This window comes from Microcebus murinus, chromosome 6 (genome assembly GCF_040939455.1).
Source record: "Microcebus murinus isolate Inina chromosome 6, M.murinus_Inina_mat1.0, whole genome shotgun sequence".
Taxonomy (NCBI): Eukaryota; Metazoa; Chordata; class Mammalia; order Primates; family Cheirogaleidae; genus Microcebus; species Microcebus murinus.
The window spans coordinates 43,741,487-43,757,289 of NC_134109.1; the positions used below are offsets into that span (position 1 = coordinate 43,741,487).

The window sequence follows — 15,803 nt, forward strand, 5'->3', positions numbered from 1 at the left end:
GCTCTAGTCAGGTAGCACAGACTTGAAACCTTTAGAAGACCCAAGAGACGAGCAAGAGTGCTCGACCAGCTTCTAAAGAAAGGGGGGAATGTGAGGGGTCGAGACATTGCATACCTGCAAGGCCCACACCCCAGTGAAGCCGGGGTCGAGACATTGCACACCTGCAAGGCCCACACCCCAGTGAAGCCGGAACTAACATCCGGCTTCTGGAAACTGTTGCTTGCTTGCCATGGAAACCGTTGCTTGCTTGCTTGATTGCGCCAACTTTGCATTGTTCGGACCCCTGTATAGTGGGGCTGCCAGCCAACCAATCATGTTAAAGGTCAATGCATGATCCACGCGTGATCAGCCACTGCATAGCGTATGCACCATAGGGATAAAAGGCACGCTGCAACCCCAGTCGGGGTCCTTGCCTGCAAGAGTGACCACTGCGTTGGTGCTCTGGGGCTTGGACCCTGGCTAGCCAGAAAATAAACCTCCTCTTGTGTAATTACATCCTCGATGTCTCTGCTTTTCTGTCCGGTGGGGCTGTGGAAGGTCGGTCCCTAACATTAGAAATAATGACTTTTTTTTTAAGAGACAGGGACCTTTGTCCAGGCTGGTGTGTAGTGGCTCCATCATAGCTCACTGCAACCTTGAATTCCTGGGTTTAAGAGATCCTCCTGCTTTAGCCTCCTGAATAGCTGGACTATAGGCACACACCATTGGAACCCACTAATTAAAAAAAAATTTTTTTTGTAGAGATGGAGTCTCACTGTGTTGCCGGAGCTGGTCTTGAACTCCTGGCCTCAAGTGATCTCCCCCACTAAAGTGCTGGGATTACAGGTGTGAGCCACCATGCCCCATCCAATGATAGTAATTGGATACATGTTTTAAAATTCATCTTTGCATTATGAGATAATCCTCAAGTGAGGAAAAAAGTCCTTTTTTTTTTCTGAGACAGATTCTCTCATTCTGTCACCCCAACTAGAGTGCAGTGGTATCATCATAGCTCACTGTACCCTCAAACTCCTGGGCTCAAGCAATCCTCCTGCCTCAGCCTCCCGGTAGCTGGGACTACAGGTGCCTGCCACTACCCCCGGCTCATTTTTTCTATTTTTATAGTAGTAGAGATGGGGTCTCGCTCTTGCTCAGGATGGTTTCAACTGTTGACCTCAAGCGACCTTTCCTCCCTTGGCCTCCCAGAGTGCTGGGATTACAGGCGTGAGCCACCGCGCAGGCCAAAGAGTCCATTTTTTAATCTCAAAGAAAACAATCAAACCAGATGTCACTGGTTAAGAGTCCAGTTGATCAATAGCATTTCACAATTTGTGTCAACATCTGGGGGAAGGGGCTTTGATTTGCACGTCACTTTAAAACGATCGAGCACTGAATTTTCACAATTGCGTTTCTAGACGCAATTGTGAAACGCAAATGGATTTTAAATGAAAGCTTTTACCTTTTCTTTGCTTATAAATCAATTTTTCCAGGGTCTGAGTTCTGGCCAACACAAATGCTATCCTTCCAGATACAGAGACTCACATAAGGGCCACTCGATGTAACACTTGTCCTGACAGCGGTGCCACCTGATTCGTAGATGGCCGGTTGCACGTATTTTTAACTAGCAAAGCAAGAGTTTCAAGTCACATTATTCTCTTGCCTTGAATGCTTAAGAGTTGGTTTCCTTATCAAGGGCTTAACTCGGTCTCCTCCAGGGCAAGACCACCTGTCTGCCGGTCTTTCAGGGCGAGGGGCCCAGGGCACTTGTACGCAGCGCCCTGGAGCGAGGGCTGACCGGGCGCTCGGACCCTGTCTGCCCGCGCCGAGCTTCCAGCTCTCGGACGCCTGGCTCTTTTCGGATTCGTTTCATCCCGCAACACCTGGAGGAGTCCAACCCGCTCCTGGGGGCCGGCGCGGGAGGCGCCCGGGCCCAGCCGGGTCACCAGCCTTCCCTCCCCGCACCCGCTGGGCCGCCGCCCCTGCTCGGGGCACCCCCGGGGGGCAGGGCGCGGGGGCGGGGCGAGCGCCGTGACGCAAGGCGGCGCCGGCCAATGGGAACGCCCCGCGGCGCCGGCCGAGCGGCCGGGCCCTATAAAGGGGGCGCGCTGGGCTTTCCGGCCCGCAGCTGCCCCCGGCTGGGAGCGTGACTTGGCCGGTCGTCCGCCTTCCGCAGGTGACTCCGGCCACAGCCCCTCGGCCGCGGGCGAAGTGTAGGCGCAGCCCCCGAGGCGCCCCAGGGCCCTTCTCGAGCGGCGGCGGCGGGCCCATGGAGGACGGCCCCGTGCGAGCGCCGGCGGAGCAGCCGCGGGGCGCCAGGTGCAGCAATGGGTTCCCCGAGCGGGAGCCGCCGCGGCCCGGGCCCAGCCGGCCGGCCGAGAAGTCCCCGCGGCCCGAGGCCAAGAGCGCCCAGCCCGCGGGCAGCTGGAAGGGCGAGCGGCCCCGCAGCGAGGAAGACAACGAGCTGAACCTCCCTAACTTGGCGGCCGCCTACTCGTCCATCCTGCGCTCGCTGGGCGAGGACCCCCAGCGGCAAGGGCTGCTCAAGACGCCCTGGAGGGCGGCCACGGCCATGCAGTTCTTCACCAAGGGCTACCAGGAGACCATCTCAGGTCGGTGTGCCCGCGGGCTGCTCGGGCGTGCGGGGCGCGGGGAGGTGCGAGCGGGAAGCGCGCGCCGGCCCGGGAAGTTCCCGGAGTTGCCTCACTCTTGGCGAAGCGAGCGGAGCGCCGCCGCTTCCGAGCGAACCCCGCCCTCGGCGCCGGCCCTCGGCCTCGTCCGGGCGAGGGCCGTGCGTGGCGCGCGGTGAGGGCGCCCTGAGTGGCGGCGACCTCTCCGCCCCTGGGACCTGCTCAGCGGCGCTCGCTGGGTCCTCCGGGCTCCCAGCGCGCAGTTCTCGAGCGTCCGGGGCCCGCGTGGGTGGGACCGCGCTCGCGAACTCTCCAGAGGTCCGGACCCTGGAGCCGCTCTCGCCCGAGCGCCCAGGGCGGGATGGCCGAGGCACGGGCGGCTCCAAACTTGCCCACGGTGAGCATCACCTGGGCGCTAGTTGCAGTGACGCGTCCTGGGTCGTCCCTTCTGTCGAGATCCTAGTTTTTGGTATGTCTGCGTTGAAGCTGTGGGGCGATCCTTCGTTGCAGACGAGGGGACCTGCGCTCTCACTGACTTGGGGGGGGACTGGGGTCCCCGGAGAGTCGTAATTCTCTTTTGTCCACTTCAAGTTTACTCTTGCTCAGGACAGTTCCAAAATTTGGCGCAGTTCTGGGAGTTCGAATGTGAAGTTTCTTGGGCTGATTTGCTGGTTAAAGTCCTTCTTCCCAACCGGGTGAGGTGGCGTGGGCCTGTAATCTCAGCTACCCGGGAGGCTGAGGCGGGAGGATCTCTTGAGTCCAGGAGTTGGAGGCTGCAGTGAGCTATGATTGGACCACTGCACACCAGCCTGGGCGGCGACAGAGAGCAAAACCCCATCTCTTTAATAAAAAACAAAACCAAAACCCTCATCCTTCACCCTACCCCTACCCCCACTCCCATCCCTGGGCCCCCAAGCAACAAAGCGACCTCTGGCTGCTGCTCAGGGAGTCAAGGGGAGTCCGGGAGGCTCGTGGGGTTCTGGGACTCGGAGTCACCGCACTCCCCCCCCCCCAAAGCCGGCTTGACCGAGAGCTGCCCATGCCCCAGTCCGTGTCCAGCGTTCTCCCTGTGGTGGGGAAGCGGTGTGGATAGGATGCAGAGGCAGGGTGAAGGGAGAGTGGCAAATGAGGAGACTTTGCTGCCTGTTTGCTGTGGGAACGGTGTTGGATTTTATTTAAAATAAATAAATAAAAGCTGCTGGCTTCTACATCTGGGGCCAAAGACATTGTTTTCTAGTCTTACGTCTGCTGTGTGTCTTGGTGACAATTTATTTCTTTGGCCTAAGAAGCCTTCTGCCGTCACGTCACCGTTTCTGAAAGAAAAACTGCGCTTCCTGGAAAGGAAACCTTCCTGCCCCAAACTGCGCTTCCTGGAAAGGAAACCTTCCTGCCCCCGTTATTGCCCTGAAGGGGTATGGAGCGACTGCCAAATAGACTCTGGGAAGAACAGTTACTTTTGCCCAGTCTTCCACACCCCAAAGGAAGGGTGTGAGAGGGTTGGAGGCTAAAAAGGAAATGATAGTACATCCTAAAGCCAAGAAATGGACTTCTAGTTCTGTGTCCAGGTTCACTTTTGTTTTTTACCCCTTGGTCAAAAAAGTTTGCCTGCCTCTGCCTCAGAAGCAGTTTCAAAATGCAGTCTGAAGAAGAGACATTCAGGTTTTCTGTGTTCAACTCTTTGGAGGTTTTGGGTTTTTTTTTTCTTTTTGGTGATATTCTACCATGTGATGAAAAAATATCTTAGGGCCTTGCTCATTCTGCATCTTAACATACACAGAAGGTGGTCTCTACTCCACAGCGCTGGGCAGGCTGGCAATCCTACTGTTAGAAAATTCACAGAAGAGTGTTCTATGACCTAGCATGGGTCTGATTACTAAAAGGGAGAGAGATTTCTGATCCTAACGTCACAGAATTGTCTAAAGTGACTCACAGGTTTACTTGAACAATGATTAGCAGAAGTTTGTCTCTTGAGCCAAGATTCAGCTAAACAGGACCAGTGACTCCAAAAAATACTTCATTCTACCTTAGAAAATTGTTCCAGTCAAGTGTTAATTCATTGTTTAAAAAGTCCACGAACAACATTTATCAGGCGCCAGGCAGGTGGGAGGGGGGAGGTGGGGATGGGTATATACATAATGAGTGCCATGTGCACAATCTGGGGGGTGTACGTGCTTGAAGCTCTGATTCCAGGGGGGAAGGGGAGGAAAGGCAACACATGTAACCTAAACATTTGTACCCTTTTTTTTTTTGAGACAGAGTCTCACTTGTTGCCCAGGCTATAGTGAGTGCCGTGGGTCAGCCTAGCTCACGACAACCTCAAACTCCTGGGCTCAAGCAATCCTCCTGCCTCAGCCTCCCGAGTAGCTGGGACTACAGGCATGCGCCACCATGCCCGGCTAATTATATATATATATTAGACGGGGTCTCACTCTTGCTTAGGCTGGTTTCGAACTCTTGACCTCTAGCAATCCACCTGCCTAGGCCTCCTAGAGTGCTAGGATTACAGGCGTGAGCCACCGCGCCCGGCCTGTACCCTTATAATATGCTGAAATAAAAAAAAAGAAAAAAGAAAAAAAAAGTCCACAGATCTAGAGACAGAAAGCAGATGAGTATTTGTCACGGGCTGGGGAGGAAGAGAGAAATGGAGAGTGACTGGCTGCTTAATGGGTATGGGGTTTCCTTTTGGTGTGATGAAAATGTTCTGGAACTAGAGAGTGATGGTAGTCACACAACAATGTGAATTGTACATTTTAAGAGCGCTAAAATGATGAATTTTATGTGTATTTTACCACAGTATAAAGCTGGGCACAGTGGCACTTGCCTATAGTTCCAGCTACTTAAGAGACTAAGGTGGGAGGATCACTTGAGGCCAGGAGCTCAAGACTAGCTTGAGCAACATAGCAAGAGCTCGTCTCTACAAAAAATAGAAAAATTAAGCCGGGCGCGGTGGCTCACGCCTGTAATCCTAGCACTCTGGGAGATCTAAGTGGGAGGATCACTCAAGGTCAAGAGTTCGAAACCAGCCTGAGCAAGAGTGAGACCCCTGTCTCTACTAAGACTAGAAAGAAATTAATTGGCCAACTAAAAATATATAGAAAAAAAAATCAGCTGGGCATGGTGGCGCATGCCTGTAGTCCCAGGTACTCGGGAGGCTGAGGCAGAAGGATTGCTTGAGCCCAGGAGTTTGAGGTTGCTGTGTGCTAGGCTGACACCACAGCAGTCTAGCCCAGGCAACAGAATGAGAGTCTGTCTCAAAATAAATAAATAAATAAATAAATAAATTAGAAAAAATTAGCTGGGCATGGTGGTACACACCTGTAGCCTCAGCTACTTGAGAGGCTGAGGCAAAAGGATTGGTTGAGCCCAGGAGTTTGAGGTTGCTGTGAGCTAGGCTGACGCCATTACACTCCAGCATGGGCAACAAAGCAAGACCCTGTTCTCAAAAAAACAAAAAAAACTAACAAAAAAACTATGATGTAGCTGAAGAATTCCTATTGCCTAGTGACATCTTGATGATCCTGACCCTGTGTAGACCTGGGCTGATGTGTTTATGTCTTAGTTTTTAACAATAAAGTATAAAACTTAAAAGAAATTTAGAGAAAAGCTATAGAATAAAGATAGAAAATAATTTTGTATAGTTGTACAATGAGTTTGTTAAAAAAGTTAAAAATTAAAACTTTTATACAGTAAAAAAAGTTATAATAAACTAAGTTTAGTTTATTATTGAAGAAATAATTGTAAGTTTAGTGCAGCCAAAGTGTACAGTATTTATAAAGTATATAGTAATGTACAGTAAAGTTCTTGGCCTTCATATTTAACTTGCTGTGCACTCACCCAGAGCAACTTTCAGTCCTACACAGGTGTACTGTTTTTTTTTTTTTTTTTTTTTTAAACAAGAACTCACCTTTAAAGAGTTCTTTTGTTTTGAGACTCTCATGCTGTCACCTTGGGTATAGTACAGTGGTGTCATAGCTCACTGCAACCTCTAACTCCTGGGCTCAAGCGATCCTCCATCCTCAGCCTCCGGAGTACCTGGGACTACAGGCATGTGCCATGGGAATCCAGCTAATTTTTCTATTTTTAGTAGAGATGGAGTCTTGTTCTTGCTCGGGCTCATCTCCTGAGCTCAAGCAATCCTCCCGTCTTGGCCTCCCAGTGCATTAGGATTATAGGCCTGAGCCACAGTACCCAGCCTTATTTTTTATCTTTTATACCATATTTTCCTGTACTTTTTCTGTGTTTAGATATGTTTAAATGCACACACTTACCATTATATTACATTTGCCTACAGCATTCAGTACAGTAACATGGTGTACAGTTAGCCCAGAGGCAGTAGCCTATACCACATAGCCTAGGTGTGTGGTAGTCTATACCATCTAGGTTTGTATAAGTACATTCTATGATATTAGCGTAATGAAATTGCCTAACAACCCATCTCTTGTCTAACGACCCATGTATCCCTATTGTTAAGCAATACATGACTGTATTTTTTATGGGTTAAGTGCTTTACATGGATGGTTTTGGTTAATCTTTAACTCTGAGATAAACACTTCTCTTATCCTATGACAAGGAAACTGAGGCAGAAAACTTGACAGCTTACAAGAGGTACAGCTGGTATTTGAATCCAGGCGTGCAGAACTCTTAGCTATTTACTTCCTTATTGCTACGTAGAGAAATGAATCAGTGTACCTCATTTATTAAGTATTTCAAACTGTGAGTTGGGTCACCAGCATTGAAAAAGTGGATTAGAGTGGATAAGATATGTCTGTCACATGTAGTAAGGATAAATGTTTTGAGGAACTTAAGTGTAGGTTTTATAGGTATGATTTTTTGTGTGCACTGGCTCTAGATGTAAAATATATTTTTTTGGGTTGTAACCAAAAGTTTCAAAGTCTCTATATAAGCAATCAGGCTTAAGGGTTTAATATTGATTTTTTTTTTTCTTTTTAAAGAGATACATAATTAAAGGGAAGACAGAGTGGAGAGGATGATGCTGAACTTTAAGGAGTGAACCTAAAATGGTGTTCTAGGTCTTAGACCGACCTGGGTGGGAAAGAGAAGGAAAGATGCAGGTGGGAGATGGGAGTGAATGGGGACTCAAATATTTAAGTCTGTAGAAAATATAGAAGAGAGTCAAAGAAAACAATCTTGTACAATCCCGAATTTTTCTTGCTCTGTCACTCAAGCTAGAGTGCAGTGGCACGATCATAGCTCACTGTACCCTCAGACTTCTTGGCGGGCTCAAGGCTCAAGCCATCCTCCTGGCTCAGCCTCCTGAGTAGCTAAGACCATAGGCACATCCCACTATGCCTGGCTAATTTTTAAAAATTTTTTGTAGAAACCAGGTTTCACTGTGTTGTCCAGGCTGATCTCGAACTCTTGTTCTCCAGCAGTCATCACACCTTGGCCTCCTAATGTGTTGGGATTACAGGCATGAGCCACTGCACCCAGCATATTTCTTTAGAGAACGTAAGTCAGTGACCACTATAGGTTGTTTTTGGTTAGGAACAAATTTCTCTGAAACTTGCTTTTCTATGCTTGTGAATAAGATACAGTACTTTATATCTTTTCTATCTTTGTATTTTGTGTATTAATTCCTGGTTAGTAATGTTGACTTAAGTGTTGTAAAATATTTTTTTTTCTTTTTTAATTATTTCTTATAAGTTAGTATAGATTCCTCAAATTTTTCTTTCCCCCAGTTCCTTTTGTACTGATTGATGCCATTTTCTGGTGTTGTGGGGAATTTGTCAATTTTCTCTATACTGCAGCTGCTCTCCAAGATCCTTGCCTCGTGTACCTTTCCCCTACTTTCTAGTGTGTACCTTACATGCACTGTGGTCACCTGTGACGGGGCTGTCAGGGTTGTGCAAGTCTCCTGGTTACTGTTCACTGCTGGACTGTAGCTCGTGGGCTGGCGGCGATGGCTGGAGGAGATGCCAACATCTCTCCCAGGTACTAGCTGTCCTTTGAATCTAGTATCACAGGCTGATCTTTAGACCAGCCTAGAACAACTAATCTTTATTTCTGTTCCACTTCAATTTAGCCATATCCTAGTTCTCTTACATATTCAAGGTTTTGCCCTGGTTGAGTTCTTCTTTCTATCTAAAGTACCTTTCCTGTGTTGCTACTATTCTTTTATTTAGAACTTACACTTAATTGGAGGGTCCACCATTCCCTGAGGTCCTCGGTCTTCATGCCGTTGTGACTGACGGTTGCAGGCATAAATCAGAACAACATCTTAGATAGCATTATCTACTAAAGGTTGGATAGGTGTAACTTATCCCTGTTGTCCTTTTTATGAGTTTATGGGAATAGGCAAGTCTCGAGTCTTGACTTTTCTGTCACATTTCTAGTTAAAGTAGGTTTTAGCTTATCTAGGCTGCCAAGGCAGTTTTCATAAATCACATGGACAGTTTCCAGAATTTGGGGACACATGTGTATGATGCAGCAGGAGAAGATGGCACTGGAGGGGACTGACTCCTCAACACTTTCTCCATCTGGGCTGCGGAGGACAGTGAGTCATGTCTCTGCCTCAGCCATTTTCACTGCAAGACTGTGTCTAATCTCTAAAGATAATACATGGCAATTTGATGCTTTGTTTATACAAAAATGCATGTTAGCTATTTCATACTGCAATGTGGTAGCAATCCTGAAGGTCTTTGTTTTTGAATCTTATACCTCTTTGATTTACTAAATTAGACTGCCATGGTGAACTGGGAAGTTTAACAACTTCTAAGGTATGAAGAGGAACAAAAAGTCAAGTTATTTACTATTCTCTCCTATATATAATGGGTGAAAAGTGAGTTTATGTCCCAAATTTTAAAGTATATTATAGAAAATTTCCTCTCATCATTACGAGGTGCTATTTTGGATGTCTAGCTTGTTTAAATCTTAATTCATTAATAGCTTTTGTTTTTAATTTATGTTATTAATGAATACTTACATAGAACTTAGTTCTGTTTGTTGCCAGAAAAAGCACAGTGAATAAAGAGCAAAAAATAAGGCTGTTGAAATAGTATATGATTGGAATTTGAGACTAGTCTAAGTGGATTAAAACTATTAAGAAGTTACTGAGAGGTGGGGCATGGTGGCTCATGCCTGTATTCTTAGCACTCTGGGAGGCTGAGGTGGGAGGATTGTTTGAGGTCAGGAGTTTGAGACCAGCCTGAGCAAGAGTGAGACACTGTCTCTACTGAAATAGAAAAAATTAGCCAATTAGTCAGTGTCTAATTTCTCATATCGTAAGGACAGCTGTCATATTGGATTAAGGTTCCACTTTATTCCCAGTCTGCCTCATCTTATTTAGCTAATTATATCTGCAGCAACCCTGTTTCCAAATAAGGTCACATTCTCAGGTACCTGGGGTTTAGGATTTCAACATGTATTTTCTTGGTGGTGGGGGGGCACAATTTGGTCCATACTAAATACTGTTATTCATATAACTAACTTAGAATTTTACTATAGTTTTTTTTTATTTGACAAATTGAGTACCAGGCATTGCACTGAATTCTGGGAAATATAGGATGAGCAAAATCAGGTATGATTCTTGCCCTCATGGAACTTACAGCCTGGCAGACAAGACAAACATTAATTAGAGAATAATGTGGAAGAGGAACGTGATGTGAGATTGAGAAATGTGATGATAAAAACACAGCTCAATGAGAGCATTTAGTAAAGGAACTTGATGTGTGCTGGGAGGTGGGGACATGAATGGGTGAAGTGATGCCTGAACTCATGTCTGAATAACAACAGTGCTGAACGCTATCTGAGTCCTCACATGTATTACCTCATTTGGTCTTCACAGTAGCCCTAGGGGGTACGTAATATTATTCCATTTTATAGGTAAGGAAACTGAGATACAGAGAACTTACCCGAGATCATATCTTTTTTTTTTTTTTTTTGAGACAGAGTCTCGCTTTCTTGCCTAGGCTAGAGTGAGTGCCGTGGCGTCAGCCTAGCTCACAGCAACCTCAAACTCCTGGGCTCAAGCGATCCTCCTGCTTCAGCCTCCCGAGTAGCTGGGACTACAGGCACGAGCCACCATGCCCGGCTGATTTTTATATATATATTAGTTGGCCAATTAATTTCTTTCTATTTTTATGGTAGAGACGGGGTCTCGCTCAGGCTGGTTTTGAACTCCTGACCTTGAGCAATCCGCCCGCCTCGGCCTCCCAGAGTGCTAGGATTACAGGCGTGAGCCACCGCGCCCGGCCAACCGAGATCATATCTTGAAAGAAGCAGAGCTGAGAGGATGATAGAGAATGAGAATCATAACCTCTCATTCTATTTAATTTTGATCATAATATTTACTAATTTGTTTGAATCCTTCCTTCTCTTCCCCACCCCACACTCCTTTTGTATTTTCTCTGCTGTTAGCTTTGTCCCTGGGCATTTCCCAACTGAGTCATTTGCAGCGTACTTCTATAATTGGAATCTGGTATTTGGTTGAATTAGACTGTAGTATTAAAATTTACCAGGAGAGGGCAACTGTCTAATTATTAGATCCTTGGTTATGAGTCCTGAATTGTATGAGCAATTTAAGAATTAAGATCAGGTTAATCAAACAAATACTAATATTTTCTATGGTTACAGATACTCTATTGAGTCTTTTACTAATTAGATTAGGGATAATTTAGATTGGGTTAATCAAAGACTATCTGAACTGAGGTAAGTCTGTTTTACTCAAGGCCAAGAGGACATTGATTCACTAGAATTTTGTCCTATTAGTCGCAGTTTTTAGACCCTTTTTAAAATATTTTTTTCTTATTTTCATTTTTTTCTTATTTTTCTTTTCTTTTTTATTTTTTTCTCGCTCACCATATACGCCCTGAAGATAGACCCTTTTAGAGAAGAGGGATTGTCTGTACATATCTTTGAATCTCCAGAAAATTACCCAGCACATGTGGAGGACTTGATGAATGTTTGAATTAATTTCTTAAAGACAGGGGTTACTTCATAACTCTTACGGTCTTCCTCCTACCACAGTGCCTCTGTTCGTAAGCGCTCAATAAATGATGGTTATTTTATAAACTAAAAAACATAGGAGACTTAGCTTTATGGAAAAGAAAACCACAAAAGTGATTCTTTGTGTGTTAATATCAACCAGCTTTAGGTGTTGTCAGCCTCATCTGTCCATTCCAGGGCTTCTGTCCAGCATTTTATCCACTGCTTTGAGTAGTCACTGGTGAGTGTCTAGACCCAGTATTTGTTAGAAATTGTAAAACGATGTTTGGTTCTTTAATTTCTTCCGAATTTATTAGCTGGTGTTCTTCCATGAAAGAGATATAAGGGCACTCTTTAGACTATCTTTGTAACTCTTTGTAAAGTATTTAAAATAAAGCTTAACAACAAGAAGACTGTTACTTTCCTTAATGTATTTCTTTAATTCTACAGTGATAGTCTACCTAATTATGACTCAATCTAGAAGCCATAAAAGAAAAACGTTGTAATGTAAAAATTAAGAATGTTTACATGTCAAATAAATAAAGTGAAATGTTAAACCAGGAAGAAACATTTACAATTCATATCCTAGATGACAGGTTGATAAAGATATTAGAAATTGATGTGAGTAATACAAGTGACTCTTAAACACATGGAAAGATGATCTATCGCTGCCATCTCCATCCCCCAGGCCGAGGCCTGGTCCCTGTCCGTGGCCTGTTAGGAAACAGGCTGTGCGTCACTGCCTGAGCTCTGCACCATCACCCCCTCCGTGACACCCCACCCCTCCACCCCCAGTCCATGGGAAAATTGTCTTCCATGAAATTGGTCCCTGGTGCCACAAAGGTTGGGGACCGCTAATCTACCTCACCCTCAATAAAAGAAATTCATTCAGACCACCCTAAGATACATTTTTTTTCTTATTACAGTGACAAACATCCAGAAATTTGATACTGTATTACATCATTTAAGTTTTATAAGGAAACAAGTATTACGTTGGCAGTAGCTCTTTAATTAGAAAGTGTTTACATGCTGTGGCTGCCACATATAAAAAGTTTTATTACCCTGAGGCTGCCATGCTGTGAAGCATTTATTCCTGACTAGCAGGATAAAATGAATTTTCTTTTGGTATATATTTGGTTGGTGGGTGGTGGGGAATGGGAACATTAGGTCTTGAAGAGAAGAGTATGAGAACCAAAACTTTGGGAAGAGATGCTCTACCCGGTGGCAGCCTAACAGTGACCCAGCCTTCCTAGCCCTGAGCATTCTGCTGACCATGAGATCACCCCCACCCCTCCCTGTCACAGGCAGCGCTTGAACCCAGAGAGGCCCGAGGACAAGTTCACCAGTCCAGTCTCAGTCTGGTCTTCCCGAGGACTCTAGCATACTATCTTGGGAATCTGGGTACTGGAAATTGCCTGACTTGGTCCACCACCACTGGCACCTGAGCACTCCCCCAGGGGTCTGAGGTCCAACTGACCCAAGTTGCCAGCAACACCATGGTGAGTGGTGTTGGCATGATAGGGAAAGTGGATCACTTTTCTGACACAGACTAGTATGTTGTTGCCTGAGACAACAGAGAACCTCTCACTGTAAACTAAGTTCAAACATCTACCCACTGGCTTCTGCTACAGCTTGGTTTTACCTGTAAGTGCCACCTACTGGCCCTGGAGAGGGTTTTTATGTTGTGCTTTTTATTGTTTGTTTGTCTTTTTGAGACACAGTCTCACTTTATTGCCTGGACTAGAGTGCTGTGGCATCAGTCTAGCTCACAGCAACCTCAAATTTCTGGGCTCAAGCAATCCTCCTGCGTCAGCCTGCCGAGTAGCTAGGACTACAGGTGCATACTGCCACCCCTGGCTAATTTTTTCTATTATTATTCTCTATTTAGTAGAGATGGGGTCTCACTCAAGCTGGTTTCGAACTTGTGACCTCAAGTGATCCTCCCACTTCGTCCTCCCAGAATGCTAGGATCACAGGTGTGAGCCACTGTGCCCAGTCTAGCCCTGGGGATTGAAGTATACAACCCAGTTTAATACTAGTCGTCAGAGGGCATGGTGCTGGAGAGTGAGACAAGCTTCCTGAGACTGCTGCAATTCCAATACTGCAGAAAGTGGAAAGTCTACTCATATACCCAGTAAGTCTCTACTACAGTCAGCACCTGAGAAAGACACTGCACAAAAGCTTTCTATAGCCAAGGAACAACAAGAAGATATAGGGCCTTGGCGCCCTGAAAGCACTCAATATCAAAGCCAAACAACCAAACACAGAATAAAATATTCTCATACCCTCAAAGGGGAGAGGAAAAATCCCAAAAAAAGTCTCATCCAAATGATAGTAAATTCAAAAATAAGAAGTGACATTTTCTCTAGATAAGAAGGAAACAGCATGAGAATTCTGGCAATATGAAAAAACAGGCTGTTTTGCCACCCCTGAAAGATCATACTAGCTCTCGAGCAATGGATCCCAACCAAAAGGAAGATTTTGAAATGACTGATAAAACATTCAAAAGATGGATTGCATTCAATGAGATCCAAGAGAAAGTTGAGAACCAATGCAAATAATAATTAAAAAAAAAAAAATTCAGGGCATGAATGAAATTCCCTAAAGAGATATTTTTAAAAACCAAGAATGTCTAGAAATGAAAGACTCATTTAGGGAATTACAAAATACAGTGGAAAGTTTTAACAATAGACTACACCAAACAGAAGAAAGAATTTTGGAGCTTGAAGAGAAGGCTTTCAAATTAACCTAGTCAGATAAAACTATAAGGAATTAAATGAACAGTATCCAAGAAATATGAGACTGTGTACAATGTACAAACATAAGAATCATAGGTTTTCCTGAGGGAGAAGAAGAAAAATGAAAAAGTCTAGAAACCTACTTGAGGGAGATTTAGATATCCAAGTACAAGAAGCTCAAAGAACACCTGGGAGAGTGATCGCAGAAAGGACATCACTAAGGAATATAGTCATCAGATGACAGTCTGCTGACTAGCCAAAGTCAACACGAAGGAGAAAATCCTATAAGTAGTGAGACGAAAGCATCAAATAACTTTTAAAGGAAAACCCATCAGACTAACAGCAGAAACCTTACAAACCAGGAGAGACTGGGGGCCTATCGTTAGTCTTCTTAAACAAAATAACTGTCAGACAAGAATTTTGTATACTGTAAAACTAAGTTTCAAGAAAAGAAGAAATCAAATCTTTCCCAAACAAGTAAATGCTAAGGGGATTTGTTACCAGTAGACTGGTCCTACAAGAAATGCTCAAAGGAGTTCTAAACATTGAAAAGAAAGGTTAATATTCAACCAGTATAAAAACACTCAAAAGTAAAAAACTCATAGCTCTTATAAAACAGTAACACAATGGAGAAAAAAACCAGCTAGGTAATAGTGTGGGATGACTTGAACAGTATTTCACATATCAATATTAACTTTGAATGTAAATGGTTTACCTGCCTTACACAAAAGCTATAGATTGATAGAATGGATAAAAAACACAACCCAGATATCTGTTGCCTTCAAGAGACTCACTTAACTTGTAAAGATTCTCATAAGACTCAAGGCAAAGGAGTGCAAAAAAATATCCCACACAAATGGAGACCTGAAATGAGCAGGAGTAGCTATTATATCAGATAAAAGAGACCTTAAATCAATAACAATATACATAAAAAAAAGACAAGGAATGTCATTATATAAAACTCTTGAAAGAGAAATCTGTGTACTTGTGATCCCTTTGATCGTCCTGTCAACTCATCTTAAGGAAGTAGAAACTGAGGCAGCTCAGGTTAAGTCACAGAGCAGAGTAGCACCTTAGGTATGTGTGACTATAGCACTCAAGTTCCAATCTGTATCATGCCCCTGCAGTTTTAAGTGCCTACATTAAAATTTTATATAAAGATCTATTTCATATGTGAGCATCATGACACATAGGAGTTTTGATTTACTTTGTGAATTTTAGCAAGGAGGAAGCCAAGTAGTTTTAGTTTTGAAGCAGTTCTTAATATCCTGATTTGAAGACATTTCACCAAGTTTTTTTTGAGACGGAGTCTCACTTCTTTTGCCCAAGCTAGAGTGTGGTGGCATCAGCTTAGCTCACAGTAACTTCAAACTTCTGGGCTCAAGTGATCCTCCTGCCTCAGCCTCCCGAGAAGCTGGGACTATAGGCATGCGCCACCATGCCCGGCTAATTTTTTTTATATGTTTTTTAGTTGGCCAATTGATTTGTTTCTATTTATAGTAGAGACGGGGTCTTG

General features: G+C 44.7%; 1 protein-coding gene across 2 annotated transcripts in view; it reads left to right on the forward strand.

Moving 5' to 3' along the window:
- Positions 1–2,039: 2,039 nt before the first annotated feature.
- Positions 2,040–15,803, forward strand: part of GCH1 (GTP cyclohydrolase 1) — a 44,654-nt gene continuing 30,890 nt past the window's right edge. The window contains exon 1 of one of the 2 annotated variants that reach the window (XM_012758030.2): positions 2,040–2,588. In XM_012758030.2, coding sequence (XP_012613484.1) covers positions 2,246–2,588 — 343 coding nt within the window. In that variant the 5' untranslated portion in view covers positions 2,040–2,245. The remainder of the gene's footprint in view (positions 2,589–15,803) is intronic. The other variant, XM_012758029.3, reaches the window with a different exon arrangement.